This window comes from Chrysemys picta, chromosome 4, assembly GCF_011386835.1.
Source record: "Chrysemys picta bellii isolate R12L10 chromosome 4, ASM1138683v2, whole genome shotgun sequence".
In the NCBI taxonomy this organism is placed as follows: Eukaryota; Metazoa; Chordata; order Testudines; family Emydidae; genus Chrysemys; species Chrysemys picta.
The window spans coordinates 13,235,967-13,254,109 of NC_088794.1; the positions used below are offsets into that span (position 1 = coordinate 13,235,967).

At 47.1% G+C, this 18,143-nt stretch overlaps 1 protein-coding gene across 1 annotated transcript; it reads right to left on the reverse strand.

Annotated features, from left to right (window-relative positions):
* Positions 1-6,491: 6,491 nt before the first annotated feature.
* On the reverse strand, positions 6,492-18,143 carry LOC135982889 (adenylate cyclase type 10-like). Its single transcript, XM_065591414.1, has 4 exons — positions 16,493-18,143; positions 14,686-14,724; positions 11,238-11,381; positions 6,492-7,262 (listed from the first exon to the last, which is right to left on the reverse strand). The coding sequence occupies exons 1-4, from the start codon at positions 16,566-16,568 to the stop codon at positions 6,991-6,993; spliced, it is 531 nt and encodes a 176-aa protein (XP_065447486.1). The 5' UTR covers positions 16,569-18,143; the 3' UTR covers positions 6,492-6,990.

The following is an 18,143-nucleotide window of genomic DNA, read 5'->3' on the forward strand; positions in this document are numbered from 1 at the left end:
TAGGCCTTTGGTCTCCAGACCAAACTCTGGACTTTGGGTCTGAAAAAGACCTGGCACAATCCATATACCAGGTTGTTATATAAAATGCACATGGATTTTAACCCTTCATATCATTTTTTGTATTTAAAGTTATAAGTATTGGCTCTATACTGTCTGTATTTCAAACTTGTGCTATGCTTCTGGGTGACACCCCAGACAATTTGGCATCAGCACTGCCTAGCCTGCTTGATGGCCCATTAAGGATCATCAGCTAGACAACTGACCCATTGAGAGAAGGCAGATACACCTAATGACTCAGCAAGGCATGCAGGGACATGCCTATGGAGAGAACTTAAGGCTTCCAAGCCATGTGCTGGGCAGCTTGTGTTTGAAACAAAGGAAGCACAGGCTGCCTGGCAAGAGACTATAAAATAGGGTTACCATATTTCCACAATCAAAAAAGAGGACACGGGGGGGGGGGAGCCCCGCCCCAGCCCTGCCCTGCCCCGCCCCATCCACTCCCTCCCACTTCCCACCCCCTGACTGCCCCCCTCAGAACCCTCAACCTCCCCGCTCCTTGTCCCCTGAGTGCCCCTCCTGGGACCCCTGCCACTAACTGCCCCCTAGGATCCCACCCCCTATCTAAGCCTCCCTGCTTCTTGTTCCCTGACTGCCTCCTCCTGAGACCCCCCCACCCTAACTGCCCCCCTAGGACCCTACCTGTCCCCTGACTGCCCCGACCCTTATCCACACCCCCACCCCATATTCACACCCCCGCCCCCAGACAGATCCCCAGGACTCCCATGCCCTATCCAACTGCTCCCCACCCCCTGACAGGACCCCCAGAACTCCCGACCCATCCAACCCCCTCTACTCCCTGCCTGCCTTGACCCCTCTCCACACCCCTGCCCCCCTGACAGCCTCCCCAGAACCCCCGACCCATCTAACCCCCCCCCCGCTCCCTGTCCCCTGACTGCCCCCCTTCTCCAACTCCCCAGCCCCCTTACCGTGCCGCTCGGCTTAGAGCAAGGTGTCTAGCTCCGCCCCACCCCGCCCGAGCGGGAGGAGGGGGGGAGGGGCTCTGGCTGCCGCTGCCAGCCCCGCCGCCGCGTTCCCTCACAGGTGCACAGACCCGCCCCCAGCGCTGCTGGGCGGCGTGCTAAGGCTGCAGGGGATGGGGGGAGCCGGGAAGGGGCTTTGGCTACTGAGGCCCCAATGCAAGCGGCGCTCGGCCGCCCTATCAGCCGCTTTTCGCTCTTTAAATAGCCGACCGGGGGGGAAATCCCAGACATTTTTAGATTTTTAGAAATCCCCCCCGGACGGCTATTTAAAGAGCGAAAAGCCGGACATGTCCGGGGAAATCCGGACATATGGTAGCCCTACTATAAAAGGCAGCTGCATCTTCTCCATTTTGTCTTCAATCCTGCTTCTTATCTCTGGAGGAACTTCACTACAAACTGAAGCTCTGCACTAAGGACTGAATGACCCATCCTAGCTGGGGATGTACTCAGAGACTTAACTTAAGCCAGCAGTTTATTCCATCACTGCTACAAGCCTGAACCAAGAACTTTGCCATTGTTGTATGTAATTGATTCTGTTTAACCAAGTTTAGCTCTCATCTATATTTCTTTCTTTTTATGAATAAACCTTTAGATTTTAGATTCTAAAGGATTGGCAACAGCATGATTTGTGGTTAAAATCTAATTGGTATATTGACATGGGTCTGGGGCTTGGTCTTTTGGGATTGGGAGAACCTTTTTTCTTTTACTGAGGTATTGGTTTTCATAACCATTTGTCCCCATAAGGAGTGGTGCTGGTGGTGACACTGGGAAACTGGAGTGTCTGAGGGAATTGCTTGATGACTTCTGGTTAGCCAGTGGACTGAAACTGAAGTCCTCTCTGTTTGGCTGGTTTGGTGTACCTTAATAGTGAAGGAACCTCAGCCTTGGGCTGTGACTTCCCCGCTCTAAGCAATTTGTCCTGAATTGATACTCTCAGTAGTGTCCCGCCCATAGGCTGCATTGTTACAGTGGGTGGAGCGTTGTAGTGACTTTGTTGAAGAAAGTGCATTTTAGTCATGAATGTTTAAAAAAAATTAAATTAGACTTTCTGTGACGTTGTGCAGTCTATATGGCTTTATAAAAACATGATAATAAGTGAATATAATGCAACTGGAATAGTTTTATAAAAACATGATAATAAGTGAATATAATGTAACTGGAATATGCCTCATGCAAAAGGTCTCTTGTAAGGTATCATTACAAAGCTTATCTACTGTGTGTGATCATCCTATTTGTATAAATGTACCATGTACCACTCTTGTATCTAAAACTAGAAATATAAAATATAACTCTGAGGGTCTATTGTAATTGTGTAAAGTGTGGGCCATTAATGGTGGTTTGGAATCTTGATGACTCCCATTAACCAGAACCATTGTCTGCAGATGGCTGTGTTTTACCTGTAAGTCTTTCTGTATATGTGTGTGCTGGCAAGTGGGTAATGAAGTCTTGCAGTGACATGTGATCATGTCACCTGAACTGGAATTCATCTTTAACCTGGTGCTTTTCCAGTGGGGGGGGAGGGAACCCAGAGGGCCAAAGGGTTCCCACCTATGCAAAAGATATATAAAGGGGTGGAACAGAACAAAGGGGGTGGTGGAGCCATCATGAAAAATCCAATAGGTACCACCTAAGCTGGAACAAGAGCTGTACCAGGGGAAAGAATTGTGCCCAGGCCTGGAAGGTGTCCAGTCTGAGGAAAAAAACTTACTGAAGCATCTCTAAGGGTGAGATTATCTGTATTTAGTTTGATTAGACATAGATTTGTGCATTTTATTTTATTTTGCTTGGTGACTTACTTTGTTCTGTCTGTTACTACTTGGAACCACTTAAATCTTACTTTCTGTATTTAATAAAATCACTTTTTACTTAATATATACTCTGAGTTAATTAATAATACCTGGGGGAGCAAACAGCTGTGCATATCTCTCTATCAGTGTTATAGAGGGCGAACAATTTATGAGTTTACCCTGCATAAGCTTTATACAGGGTAAAACGGATTTATTTGGGTTTAGACCCCATTGGGAGTTGGGCATCGGAGTGCTAAAGACAAGCACACTTCTGTGAGCTGTTTTCAGGTAAACCTGCAGCTTTGGGACAAGTAATTCAGATCCTGGGTTTGTGTTGGAGCAGACGGGAATGTCTGGCTCAGCAAGAGAGGGTGCTGGAGTCCTGAGCTGGCAGGGAAAACAGGGATAGAAGTAGTCTTGGCACATCGGTTGGTAGGTCTCAGGGGGAGTTCTGTGATCCAACCCATCACACTTTCCTTTTTGGGAATAGCACTAGATTCTGTTCCAGGTTATAAAGGAATAAATTACTATAATGAAGAGATACTGCAGAGTTTAATTAACAGTGAGGAAAAATGGTCTAAGCAAGCCACGGTGAGACATTAGAACTTACATTTACCAAAGGAAGAGATGAGCAAATACAGAGGGCTTTGCAGAGAGCAGGTGTTGTTATGTGTACTGTAGGAATATCATAAATGCTTACAAATTTGGGCAGTGCCGGCTAGAAAGGCTTACAAAGTGCTCCAGTTGGGCAGAACTACATGCAGCTCAGACATCGGGGATCTCAGGTTCTGGGAAAGGATTGTTAATATCCAATGCTGGCACCCGCAGCAAGTACTTGGTTTTATGGATCTCTGGAAAGTCTCTCTCTGTCATTCCTATTTCCCACTTGCGAAAATCCGGTGCGGCCTTCAGCCATAAGTCTTCCATGGGGCCTTTTGCAGTGAACCACCACTCCTAGGGAAAACAAAAGGGAAATGAGATGCCAGAATGAGACTGGATCTTCAGAGACAGCATTTCCAAGATGGTCAGGAAGGGGAGGAGTCTGAGAAGAGCCCCCTATTCTTGCTATCGATCGCTATCTATCCCACACTGCCCCACCAGCAAGCCAGGGAACAAACGGATTACGAAAGTTGCAATTTGACCCTTGGTTCCCAGCTGGCTTTGGGGAAGGAAGTAATCTGCATCACGCCTAAACCAGGCACAGATCTCTTCCCCTTCCATGCTGGCTCCGCACTGCTGGCTGGTGTGTTGGATTCCCTGCTCCTATGTAGGAAGGGAAGTAGGACCCCATTGAAACTACTCAGCTCCCCATGTTGTGACCCACGATACAGATAGCCCACACTATAGACTTTATTGCAATAAAGCAGGCCAGCTGCCTTTACAATGATGACACCAGAACAGAACCATCAAACCACAGAACTGTCCTCCAAGATGATAAAAATGCATCTTGCTAGGGGAATTGTTCTCTCAGTTTGCCACCGGGGTGGAATTTCACAGGCTAGGCTGGCAGAGCCTGTGGTTGGAAAGGCCGATTCCAAACTCAAGTCTTCCACATTTTGTATGGCAGAGTACTGTAAACAAGGAGCCGGAGAAGGATCTTACGCAGATGGTTAGAACTCTACCTGTGTCCATTTGGGTCTGGAAAAAGTTCTCAGACATCCATATTTCAAATCCCCTCTCTTCCTGGGGCATGTCCTTCTGATGAAAGTAGGTAGCCATGGTTTATATGCCATCCTAGCTGTAGATTTCCCATACTTTTTTTCCCCCTTCACCTCCAACTGTGATTGGACCAAGCATATTTCTGGCCAATGTCTTTTTAAAAAGCCAATAGCAGGTGCTTCCTGGCCCCAATGCTGTCAGCCTGTCTATTAGTATTATTATTTTTTATTTGTATTGCCTCATTGTGCTCGGTGCTGGACAAACAGAACAAAAAACCATCCCTGCCCCAAGGAGCTATCAATCTAAGACAAGAGTCAACAGGTGGATACAGACAGACGGGGAGCACAAGAAAACAGTGAGACAATATTGGTCAACATGGTCGACTGTGGTCTCAAAGCACTTGGCATCATGGCAAAGGAGAGTTTTAACTCCAGTGCCCACACTGGCCTTTGTTGTCTTGGTCCAAAACAGAACTGTGCACCCGGGGCCATGGTAGAAGGTCCTGTTAAGACAAACCAAGTAGTTTTGAGTTTGTGTCCATAGTAAGCCATCACACCTTTCTTAGCCTAATACTGTACTTTCAAGGGATGAGACAAATGTAGCCATTTTGCTTAACTTCTAAATTCCAAACTATACACCTCAGCCATTTGCTCCAATCAGCTCCCTGGGCAGGAGAAGAAAATAGGCTCTGTCAAGAAACGCAAGAGCTACATTAGAGCAGGGGCCCCCATGTGCAGTCCATTCACCCTCTCACATTTACACTGCCGGAAAACAAAGGAATTTCAGCCTGCCGTCTCCCTGGGGTCAACACAGTAGAAGGAAGAGGCACTCACTGTTATTTTCACCCGTGGGGTAGTGCTGTAGGTATTTGGTACATTTCCAGAAGAACTCGTCGAACTCAATCTCAGAGATGTTCTTTATGTATCTAGCCTAAAGGCACACAGAATTAAAGGCGTCTGTCAGCTTCCACAAGCCTAGTGCAGAATTATTCAATAAAACGCACTCCCATCCTTCACTGTCACCTCCATCATCAACCTCCCTGTCAACTGGATGGAGGACACAGCAGTAATCAGAAAAGATTTTTTGGCTGGAGCAAAACAAGTGACGACGCTCCCAACGAATGCAACAAAACAATTCTGCAGCCTCCAAAGCTGGGGTGAAAAGCCTTCCAATTCTACAATCTTTCTCCTGCTGGGTATCTGTGCAAGCCCCCAGTCCTGCAAATGCTTACATACGTGCTTAACTTGAAGCACCTGATTGGCCCCACTGATTTCAATGGGCTTACTCAGATGCAGGTGCAGAACTGAAGCCCAGCTTCTTCTCATGACACCTGTCACTGAACTATCTCAGTGCCTCCAGAAAGATACTAACTAAAATCACAATAGGCCCACGGTCTGATTCTCCTCCCCATTCTCACAGCTGCTCTCCAAGAACCGATGCAAGGTGTAAGAGGGGGGTGCTCAAAATACCTGGTGGGCTGCAGGTAGCAGTGCTCCCACTTCCACTCCCTGGCAGGTTGGTCGTATTTTCAGAGTTTAAAGCGGGGACACCAGGATTGGCGAGGGGGATGGATCAGGGAATTGGGTATTATCCTGTCAGGATGAGTACTTGGGGCCTTTTACAGGAAAAGGCAGGGCAAGTGAGAACAGTATTTACCCTTCTGTGACCCCTTTCTTGTTCTCTCCTAGCCCTAATATCTCCCATTCCAATCTAGCTGTACCCTACCACCCCCCGACCACCCCCTCCACAGTCACTGATTCACCCACACCCTCAACCGACTCCATCAACCTTCCCACTCAACTCTTCCCTCAGCTCCCCACCTGCTGAGAAACACGCCCGACAAACATACCCTTTCCCCCAGGCTGAGATCCTCCCTCTTCCTAACAGACCTCCACAGCTCAGGCCCACACCCTCAGCTCTGAGCCCTGGCCACCAGACAGCCGCAGGCTCAGAATGCCCCCACACATCCCTCCAGGTCTAGCAAATCCATCCCCAGGCTCCAAAATCTTCCCCCTCCTACCTGACACCCATCACCACCAATCTCAGATGCCCCACAGGTCGGAACCCTGCCCCCTGCTCAGAAAGCTCTGGTATTCGCTGCTCTGCACCTCCTCCCTCTGCCACTTGCATCCCTTCTCTTGCAGAGACTCTTGCAGGGGCTGGAGGCTGCAGGGAGCATGGGTAAAGAGCCCCATACTCTGGCTCTGTGGCTCTGTCCCCTGCACTACAGCAGCTACACTACCCAGTTCTGAGATCACTGGTGGGGCTTACCCCCTTATTCCCTAACGACCAGCCACTCCTGGCAAGAGGAAGCCAAAGTTAAGTCCACATTCTACTATGCCTTCTTACTTCATCACCACTTTCAACTTTCGCATCACCATCCCTCTCGGCCCCCTCTGCCCAGCTGGTCCATTGGATACAGGCCCAATAACAGATATACACACAAGCATACGTGTGAGGTTGCATCCAGCAGAAGACAATGGGGCACGTAAACACACCCCAGCCTAGATAACAAAGCAATACACACGCCACTGGTTATGAACAATTGTTGCACACTCCACATTGCCCCCCTTAACAGATCTTTGATCTTTAATTGTTTCTATTTCTATCATGTTCCTGTTACAGAGTTCCCAGCAGTTCGGCGATAGAATAACCTCGCTTGCTTTTGCTAGGTTTTGGGCCAACCGAACTTCATCCACTGCTCGGCCAAGTACCAGAAAATATTGGTGCTTATTGTCTCCAACAACAACTTTGGAGATGTGACCTGCAGATAGCCCTGACAAGAGAAACAAGATTATTATGGAGGGCATTTTTACTTTACCATTTGTAATATATGTATCTCAATGATCTTAGAAGCGGATTTTGGAGGCCAACCTATTTTTGGGGGGGTGGGAGGTTTGGATCAGTTCTTGACAATATGTGATATTTATTCCAGGAATCTGAGGATTTCTAGAACAACACTCTCCAATGAATTAAACAGCATGTCAGTTAATAAATAATAATAATGCACACATAATTATAAGGGTCACACGGTAGCATCTGTTATATAAGGTTACAAATTGGTTTCCATTATAACAATCTGTTTATATCTGAAGAAGAAAGCAGTGTGCTGTAATCTTGGGCTCCCATTCAGACAATATCTGGATCTATGAGATTTGTAACAAGCTGTGTTACTCTCTGTGACGTTGCAGTCTATATGGTTTTATAAAAATATGTTAATGAGTGAATATAATGTAATTGGAATATGCTTCATGCAAAAGGCCTCTTGTAAGGTATCATTACAAAGCTTATAATCTACTGAGTGTGATCATCCTATTTGTATAAATGTACCACTCTTGTATCTGAAACTAGAAATATGAAATATAACTCTGAGGGCCTATTGTAATTATGTAAAGTGTGGGCCATTAATGGTGGTTTGGAATCTTAATGACTCCCATTAACCAGGACAATTGACTGCAGATGGCTGTGTTTTACCTGTAAGTCTTATTGTATACGTGTGTGCTGGCAAGTGGGCAATGAAGTCTTGCAGTGACATGTGATCATGTCACCTGAACTGGAATCCATCTTTAACCTGGTGTCTTTCAATTGAGAAGGAGGGCGTGGGAACCCGGAGAGGGACAAAGGATTCCCGCCTTATGCAAAAGATATATAAAAGGGTGGAACAGAACAAAGTGGAGGAGCCATCATGAAGAATCCCTTAGCTACCACCTGAGCTGAAACAAGAGCTGTACCAGGGGAAAGAATTGTGCCCAGGCCTGGAAAGTGTCCAGTCTGAGGAAAAAACTTACTGAAGCATCTCTAAGGGTGAGATTATCTGTATTCAGTTTGATTAGACATAGATTTGCACATTTTATTTTATTTTGCTTGGTGACTTTGTTCTGTCTGTTACTACTTGGAGCCACTTAAATCCTACTTTTTGTATTTAATAAAATCACTTTTTACTTATGAATTAACTCAGAGTATGTATTAATACCTGAGGGAGCAAACGACTGTGCATATCTCTCTATCAGTGTTATAGAGGGCGAACAATTTATGAGTTTACCCTGCTTAAGCTTTATACAGGGTAAAACGGATTTATTTGGGTTTAGACCCCATTGGGAGTTGGGCATCTGAGTGCTAAAGACAGGAACACTTCTGTTAGCTGCCTTCAGGTAAACCTGCAGCTTTGGGGCAAGTAATTCAGATCCTGGGTCTTTGCTGGAGCAGACGGGAGTGTCTGGCTCAGCAAGACAGGGTGCTGGGATCCCGAGTTGGCAGGGAAAGCAGGGGTAGAGGTAGTCTTGGCACATCGGGTGGCAGCTCCCAAGGGGGTTTCTGTGATCCAACCCTTCACACTCTCAAATTGGGCTTGTCAGCCATAGGTGGATTCATCAGGCACTGACTAGACCTCTTACGCGTACACCATGATCCAGTGGATCAACAATTGCCTATTATTATACCTGATCATAAGTTTCCACCAAGTTCACCTCTTTGCCAATGAGTAATTTATTTCAAATATGGAGCATAATGTTTACACTCTTCTCATTTAAAATAATTGTCCCCATGCTTTTTTCTTCACAGACAGATCACTCAAAAACAACTGGAGCTTGGTACTTGGCATGTAGCAAGTGCCCACATCATGAACAAGTTTGAGAAACATTGGCTGGATAGCAATAAAGTGATATGCAATTCAATAATCCCTTCTGAACCGGCTCAGTGCAGCATCTACTAAGACTTGGAGTTGAACTCAGTAAAAGCACTCTCTCATTTGGGACATCACTGTACATTCTGTCTGTGTGGTCTAACCAGGGGGCCAGCAAGCTGAAGGATTTTGCTCTCAGTCTGCTGCTGCTGGGAGTTTGCGTGAAGGGAGCTTGTAAATGTCTGCTTGAAAACACACACAGAAAAAACATCCAGATGTAATCTAAAACTCCCCAGCTTAATATAAGGAAATGGCAAAAGAGCAAGTTGCTGAAGATCCCAAACTTAGGTGGCTTTACATTCCTTTGCCAAACAGAAAGGAACAGAGGTACCGTGAAGGCACTTCCCACAACCCTAATGGCTAGCAACTTCCTGTTGCTTTCCATGGATGTGAAATACTCAGAAGTAGAGCTGGTAAATAAAGGGAGTACTCTTTCCACTGACCATTTCAATTCAAACAAAAAAGAAATAATTTTCATCTAAATTTTCCATTAAAAATGTTGATTTTCAGCAGAAATTCAAATGCTGAAATACTTTGGCTGAAAACAAAACAAAAAGATGGATTTGGAAATACTGCCACTTTATTTATGGGAGTTGTCGTTCTGATGCCTCAAGCTCCCATTATTCTCTATAGGTTGGGCTCTCTAGTTCGACTACTAGTACCAGAGGGGTGGCCGTGTTAGTCTGGATCTGTAAAAAGCAACAGAGGGTCCTGTGGCACTTTTAAGACTAACAGATGTGTTGGAGCATAAGCTTTCATGGGTGAATGCCCACTTTGTCAGACGCAAGATCTGACGAAGTAGGTATTCACCCACGAAAGCTTATGGTTCAATACATCCGTTAGTCTTAAAGGTGCCACAGGACTCTCTGTTAGTTTGACTTCATCACCCATGATGCTTCTTAATGTCCTCTCTTAGTGAGGGGAAGTGGTTAATAATCGGAGGAGTCTTTGTTCATTGTGTACAATGGGAGATGTAGTCCAGCTAGGGAGGACATTAGATGACCAAAATACAATTCCCATGAGGCACTGTGGCAGGATTTCTAAATCGAAATATTTCAGTTTTCAGCTGTTTGGGGTTTTTTGATAGAAAATTGAAATTTTCCATGGAAAACAGACACTCTTCATAACAAAAATTGCTTAGTAGAAAACCCAATTTTCCGTTGAAAAACAGTTTTGATGGAATTTTGTCCATGAGTCCTAGTCAGAAGCTATTCAGAGACAGTCATACCTCTATAAAAATAAACTAGGTACAGTCAGCACCGATGAAAGGTGCCAGACTGGCACCAATAAATTGTAGTTGTTTATTCACATAATAGATACAGAATGGCCAGCTCTAGGACCAACTGCCCCAAACTGCCTCCCTAAGGTACTTCAGTAGTTTGATCCCCAAGGCCCATTCAGTCCTTGGCTTCTCCGATGAGACTGTTGTTTCTAAATGTAAGGATGGTTTACGTGTCACAGATATATGTCTGCTATGAACTAAAACAAGACCTGCAATGCATTTCACATGAGCCAGCAAGCAATCAGATAGGAACGAGTCTTGGTCACCACTTCCACAGGCTCAATTTGAACCAGCAACTTAGAGGTGAAATGTTCTTTATTCCAGTCCCCAAAATTCTCTCCTCTCTGACCAGAAATACATTTTCCCTACCACAGAAGCGGCTTTTCCCATGCAGCTGCCGAAAAGGATGCAACTGATCAGATCACTGAGCAATTAACATCTTTTACAGACTCCTGGCACACTAGAAATTGAACGAGATTTGGGCAGGGTGTTTCTCAGTGGCATATCTTGGGAGCAAGGGGAGTGGGGGCTCATGTGACTGTCCACTCAGGAAGCAGAATTGCTTACTGGTTAGGGCAAGGAACTGGCAGTGAGGAGTCCTGAATGCTCATCCCATCTCCACCACCAACTCACTGTGTGACCTGGGGCAAGATATTTCATCTCCATTTGCCTCTGCTTCCCCCCCTGCACAATGGGGCGAATGCTTCCTATTCACTTTTGTAAAGTGCTTTGGGAATGTGCTCTCTAGTGACTGCAAAGTATTGTTATTCCATTAGTAGCCATAGTACCTATCTTCACTTGGAGCTTCAGACCCACTTCAGTTTCACGAACCCCATACTCTTTCTGGATCCTCAGGCTACATTTCAGCGCCAATGTAATGATATCGCTCATCTGGCTTCGTTGCACTCTCCACAGTGCTAGCAGTGCATCCCCTGGGGAAGGCAGAGTGACAGAGACTTATGGGATACATGCTCTTCTTGTTTCTAAAGTGCTGACAAAGCCACTTGGCTTTTCAGCAAGCCACAGCAGATCTACCTGTACCTGCCCAGCACTCTGACCCACAGAGAGATTGCTCACTAACCACCCCAAACTCCTTAGCACCTCCTGGCTGGGAACAGACCAACCCCTCTATGCTTCTAGCAGCTGTCGGTTGTGACTACCTCTTCCCACTCAGGGTATGTCTACACTATGAAATTAGGTCGAATTTATAGAAGCTGGTTTTATAGAAATCGGTTGTATACAGCTGATTGTGTGTGTCCCCACATAAAATGCTCTAAGTGCATTAAGTCGGCAGACTGCGTCCACAGTACCGAGGCTAGCGTCGTCTTCCGGAGTGTTGCACTATGGGTAGCTATCCCACAGTTCCCGCAGTCTCCGCCGCCCATTGGAATTCTGGGTTGAGATCCCAATGCCTGAATGACGCAAAACAGTTTTGCGGGGGGGGTTCTGGGTACATGTCATCAGGCCTCTCCCCCTCCGTCAGAGCAACAGCAGACAATCGATTCGCGCCTTTTTACCTGGGTTACCTGTGCAGACAACATATCACGCCAAGCATGGAGCCCGCTCAGCTCAGCTCAGCTCACCGCCACCATATGTCCTCTGGGTGCCGGCAGACATGGTACTGCATTGCTACACAACAGCAGCTAATTGCCTTTTGGCAGTAGATGGTGCAGTATGACTGGTAGGCTTCATCGGCTATCTGGGTGCTGGCAGATGTGGGGCTGGCAGACGTGGGCCTGCATTGCTACACAGCAGCAGCCCCTTGCCTTTTGGCAGTAGATGGTGTATTATGACTGGTATCCGTCGTCGTCATACTGCAGTTCGATCAGATGATGGCTGAAACTCCGAATGTCCCCCAGTCATATTCTGCTGCCTTCCCAATGATGATGGCGGCTATCAGTCGTAGTATGCTATTTTCTGCCAAGTGCCCAGTATTTTCTGCCAAGCACCCAGAAGATGCCGAGGGCTATCAGTCATGCTGCACCGTCGGCTGCCAGCTTAAGATGTAAAAAAATGGATTTGTTCTGTATTCATTTGCTTCCCCTCCCTCTGTGAAATCAACGGCCTGCTAAACCCAGGGTTTTGAGTTCAATCTTCGGGGGGGGCCATTCTGTGTGATAGTTGTTTGTGTTTCACCCTGATGCACAGCCACCTTTGTTGATTTTAATTCCCTGTACCTGTACGCCATGTCGTCACTCGCCCCTCCCTCCGTCAGACAATAGTTTCGCGCTTTTTTTTAGACCAGAGGCCATAGCACTGGGATCATGGAGCCCGCTCAGATCACCAACAGCAATTATGAGCACTATGAACACCACGCGCATTGTCCTGGAGTATATGCAGAGCCAGGACATGCCAAAGCAAAACCAGGACCAGCCGATGAGGCGATTGCAGCGTGGCGACGAGAGTGATGAGGAAATTGACATGGACATAGACCTCTCACAAAGTACAGGCCCCAGCAATGTGCAAATCATGGTGTTACTGGGGCAGGTTCATGCCGTGGAACGCCGATTCCATGTGTAATATTTACAAAGGTACACTCACCAGAGGTCCCCTGTGTGCCCTCAGGGTCTGGGAGCACGCCTTGGGTGAGTTCGGGGGTTACTGGTTCCAGGTCTAGGGTGATAAACATATCCTGGCTGTTGGGGAAACCGGTTTCTCCGCTTCCTTGTTGCTGTGAGCTATCTATATTATCTTCATCCTCATCTTCCTCGTACCCCGAACCCGCTTCCCTGTTGCGTGTTTCTCCATTGACGGAGTCATAGCACACGGTTGGGGTAGTGGTGGCTGCACCCCCTAACATGGCATGCAGCTCCGCGTAGAAGCAGCATGTTTGCAGCTCTGTCCCGGACCTTCCGTTTGCCTCTCTGGCTTTGTGGTAGGCTTGCCTTAACTTCTTAATTTTCATGCGGCACTGCTGTGCGTCCCTGTTATGGCCTCTGTCCTTCATGGCCTTTGAGACCTTTTCTAATATTTTGCCATTTCGTTTACTGCTACGGAGTTCAGCTAGCACTGATTCATCTCCCCATATGGTGAGCAGATCCCATACCTCCCGTTCAGTCCATGATGGACCTCTTTTGCGATCCTGGGACTCCATCATGGTTACCTGTGCTGATGAGCTCTGCGTGGTCATCTGTGCTCTCCTCGCTGGGCAAACAGGAAATGAAATTCAAAAGTTCGCGGGGCTTTTCCTGTCTACCTGGCCAGTGCATCTGAGTTGAGAGTGCTGTCCAGAGCGGTCACAATGAAGCACTGTGGGATAGCTCCCGGAGGCCAATAACGTCGAATTCCGTCCACACTACCCCAATTCTGACCCGCAAAGGCCGATTTTAGCGCTAATCCTCTCATTGGAGGTGGAGTAAAGAAACCGGTTTAAAGGGCCCTTTAAGTCGAAAAAAAGGGCTTCGTCGTGTGAACGTGTCCAGGCTTAATTCGAATTAACGCTGCTAAATTCGACCTAAACTCGTAGTGTAGACCAGGCCTCAGTAATGCCCTGCAGCTGCTTTTTACAAGTAAACCTTCCTTCCCGGTGATCCCTTATAGCCACTGACTGCAAGTGTCCCTTCCCCGTCAGTGACCCCCTTGCAGTGGCTTGCTGCATGTTCCCCTCCTCTCTCCCACACACACAAACCTGTGTCCGCTGGCTAAGATACATCTAAGGCTTTGCACCTCCTATCGCCCTTGGGCAACTGCTAGCACAGTCATTCAGGCCGAGATCCCCAAAGGTATTTAGTATCAGGGGGGTAGTCTGTTAGTCTGTATCCACAAAAACAACAAGGAGTCCGGTGGCACCTTAAAGACTAACAGATTTATTTGGGCATAAGATTTCGTGGGTAAAAAATGCACATCTTTAGATGCATGGAGTGAAGAAGTGTATCCATGCATCTGAAGAAGTGGGGGGTTTTACCCATGAAAGCTTATGCACAAATAAAGGTATTTAGGTGCCTAACTTCCATCTGAGCTCAGTTCTAAAGGAAGCACCAGCCAGGATTTCTCAATCAGACACAGAGGAAGGGGAATCGGGGTTGTTTCTAACTGAAAGATATAGTGTAAATTCTTGCTTCTTCCAAATCATAGATCAGCTCTGTGGGAATAGAAGCCAGAGGGACGGGTACAATAGAACAAGAAAAGGGAGTTGGCTAGTTTGAATGCCGCCACTGTCCAGAGCCTCACAAGTCAAATGACAACGGGAGAGTAGGCCGCTCTACCCCACCCCAGATATCACAAGCTAATAAATACCTGCAAATTTCAAGATATCGCCTCCATAAATCAGCACCTCTGCAGCAAGAGAAAAGGCGAGAGAAGTTACACACAGCTCTTGTCAAAGAAAATCATGGAACAAATTGTTCTGTCGATCGGGGGATGGGCACGTGTGTGTGTGTGTGTGTGTTTGTGCATGCACACATTGAGGGGGCATATATTGCAGAGTAGGTATGACTGAGTGAGCAAGATGGTGTATGCTTGAGCATGTCATCACAACAAAGCTCCCAGCTGCTGAGGGCTCAGAGCAAAAATCAGGGAGTTAAACTCCATCTCAAAAGCCACCATAAGGAGGCAGAGCACAGTGTTTCTATGGCAACTAGAAATATCCCTTCCCAGACCGACCTCTTCTCCCAACCCTTCAAGTCCCCTACTGCTCAGTTCTCAAAATGTCGCATCCAACAGGGAGGGCCCAGGGACAACCTGAGAAGCACTGCTCCATGGGAAGTTTTGAAGCAAGTTCTCAAAAGCAATGTGACAGCAGGAGATAAGGAAGGATGATCCAGTGGTTAGGGAGCTAAGCCAGAGACTCTGGCGACTTGGATTTGGTTCCCTGCTCCATCACAGACTACAGGTGTGACGTTGGGCAAATCACCTGGCCTCTCCATGCCTGGGTTCCTTATCCATAACATGAATAATAGCACTCCCCTACCTCACTTCCTCACAGGGGTGTTGGAGGCCATATAAAAGCCTAAGATAGACAAGGAAGGGCCACATTGTGCTCTGAGGGTGTTGGGATGCTTTCTAGATCCTGAGAGGGAATTGGTAACTTTTGTCAGAGCTCAGATCCCCAAATCATTAGTGTGCTGATGTCACAGGGTCACCCTACTCCTTGGCCACATAAACAACAAGACGTTGCTCTTCCAGTGAAATGGGGTGGAGACGAGTGTTCCCTCTAATTTTTCCCACCCATGTGCGGAATGAATTTTGTTATGTGCACCAATATGGAGGTGATATGTGACTCATAAAAAAATTCATGTGGTGAGGGTGGGGCCCGGGCCGAGAGGTTAGGAGTGTGGTCAGGGCTGGGGCAGAGGGCTGGGGAGCAGGGGGTGAGGGCGCCAGCTGGGGGTGCGGGCTCTGGGGTGGTGCCAGGGATGAGGGGCTCAGGGCTGGGGCAGAGGGCTGGGGAGCAGGGGGTGAGGGCTCCAGCTGGGGGTGCGGGCTCTGAGGTGGTGCCAGGGATGAGGGGCTCAGGGCTGGGGCAGAGGGCTGGGGAGCAGGGGGTGAGGGCTCCAGCTGGGAGTGCGGGCTCTGGGGTGGATCCGGGATGAAGGGTTTGGAGTGTGGGAGGGGGCTACAGCGGGAAGAGAGGACTCCCCTCAGCTCTTTCTCCCCGCATCAGCACCTGGGCTGCGGGGGAGAGGCGCCTCTCCTCGCCGCAGCAGCTTTGGGGATAGGGCCGCAGGATAAGCGCCCATCCCCCGGCTGTGGCGGATTCCCTGAGCACCTGCCTGGCACTGAGAGGCTGCCAGGTGGCCGTGCAGCTTACAGGGAACTCAGGTGGAGGCATACACCAGGGTAGAGCCAAAGGAACAATGGACTCTTCAAAGCAGGACACGCTGTGCCAGTGGGGAGCAGCAAAGACTGGTTCCCAAAGCAGCTCCATCCAGCCCTCCTAATCTTGGGAGATTTTCAAGGCTCCCTAAGTGACAGAGAAGATCCCAACCTCCAAGAAGGGTCCAGGCTGCTTAACAGAACACCTTTCTGATGGGCATTTCTTCAGTTCCCCAGACCTGAGCCAAGGAAGTGCTCTCAGCGAGGGATCATGCTGCTCGTTACTTACTTTCCACAATATCCCCTACATAATGATTGAGGGTCTGCGTTAGCTGCTCAGCGCCACAGTCCAGACTGGTGTCCATGCTAAACTTCTCCGTCAGTGCAGTAAAACCTGTAACACAAACAGCAGTCAAGGCAGCCACTGGAGGAGGCAAGAAATGGCAGATGATCTCAGCGACTGCAGTCAGACATGCTTTGTGTTACCTAAAATGTGCTGGATACATAAGAAAAAAAGTTTAACAAAACTTATTTTCCATTTAAAACTGATTTATTAAGCAAAGGAAGTATTATCTGTAGTTAGTGAATTCAACTGGAGTTTCTAGGTCACCACGTCCTTCAAGATTTTAGAACAAGTCGATCGCATCCTCTTTCACCTTGTTTTTGTTTGCAATTGGAAGAGGAAAACAAGCATTCCCTCTTTTTCAACTTCCAACTGGCTTCTTAATTTTGAATGAACTAGTCTTTGAACTGAACTAGCTGAATAAACAGAATATTTTCTTTATTTCATTCTGCACCGCACAAGAGGCTACTGCCGCCAAAAACTGGTTTAGCACATCAGCTAACTCTGGTTCCAGGTGCTTAGCCAGTGACTTCCACCGGCTCATTTGAAATGAAATTTGACTTTCATTAAAACTTGGCAACAAATGTGTACCGCTATGTATTATTTTTGTATGTAATTTAAATGATTTTAATAGGCTATAAGTTTAGGCCTTAACATAAGTTGCTAATTTCAAGTTTAATTTTAAATCGGGTTGTTTTTTCTTAAAATAAATCTATATTTAAATAAAAATAATCCTATTTAAATAAAAAAATCCTTTTATATTTTTTAATTAATTTTTATCCACCCTGCATGCAACAGTCCCTGATTTTCAAGTCCCTAGTTCTTTCAGTTCACTTTGTTCCTATGTTGGAACTGTCCCTGCTTTCTAGTTCTGATCCTTCCCCCACTCCATTTGACCCTGTTTGCCATGAGATCATGCTGACTCTTCTGAGAGAGGTGGCAGAAATCCAGGGGAACATGCTAAAAAACATTAAGTCCTTTCTAGGTAGTGATGGGAAATTGCTTGTCTCCCATCAGACCTTTCACTTGCAGAGTGCCACAAGGATCAGTTCTCTCTCCAGTCCTATTCAATACCTACAAACTGGTCAGACAACAGGGACACAAGTGCCAGCAATATGCAGATGACACACAGCTCTGCTTCTCCTTCCGCATATACAGATGGCCCAGTGCTTGGAGGAGATCAGTTCATGGATGGAGAACACTGATTAAAGCAGAACCTGAGCAAGACAGAGGAGATGCCAGTGGGTAGAGGCGTTTGCAATCACAGTGCAGTCTCCTTTGGTTGAAGGTACACATCCATCGTTGGTCAATTCAATCTGTAGTTTAGGAATGTTCGCTGATGATACAATCTCACACAGTAGCATCCTCAAGTAACTTTCTCTACAACATCCAGTTGTCTAGGAGAGACTCATTCTAGAGAATGATGACCTGGTCTCTGTTATATATGCTTTCCTCACCTCCCAGCTGGGCTACAGAAATGCAAAATACCTGGGCATAAAGCCTTCACGCCTCAGAAAACTGAGAATGTGGCAGCACATCTCCACAGCAACACAAACTATCACAACCACATCAAACCTATCTTCCCACATAATACAAA

Coding starts and splice junctions, on each gene's coding strand:
- LOC135982889 (XM_065591414.1), bottom strand. CDS start 16,568: ATGGACACCAGTCTGGACTGTGGCGCTGAGCAGCTAACGCAGACCCTC. Junction 11,382..14,685: donor CGATATCTTGAAATTTGCAG/GTATTTATTAGC, acceptor TGCCTTCCCCAG/GGGATGCACTGCTAGCACTG. Junction 7,263..11,237: donor GAAGCTCCAAGTGAAGATAG/GTACTATGGCTA, acceptor TTCTCTTGTCAG/GGCTATCTGCAGGTCACATC.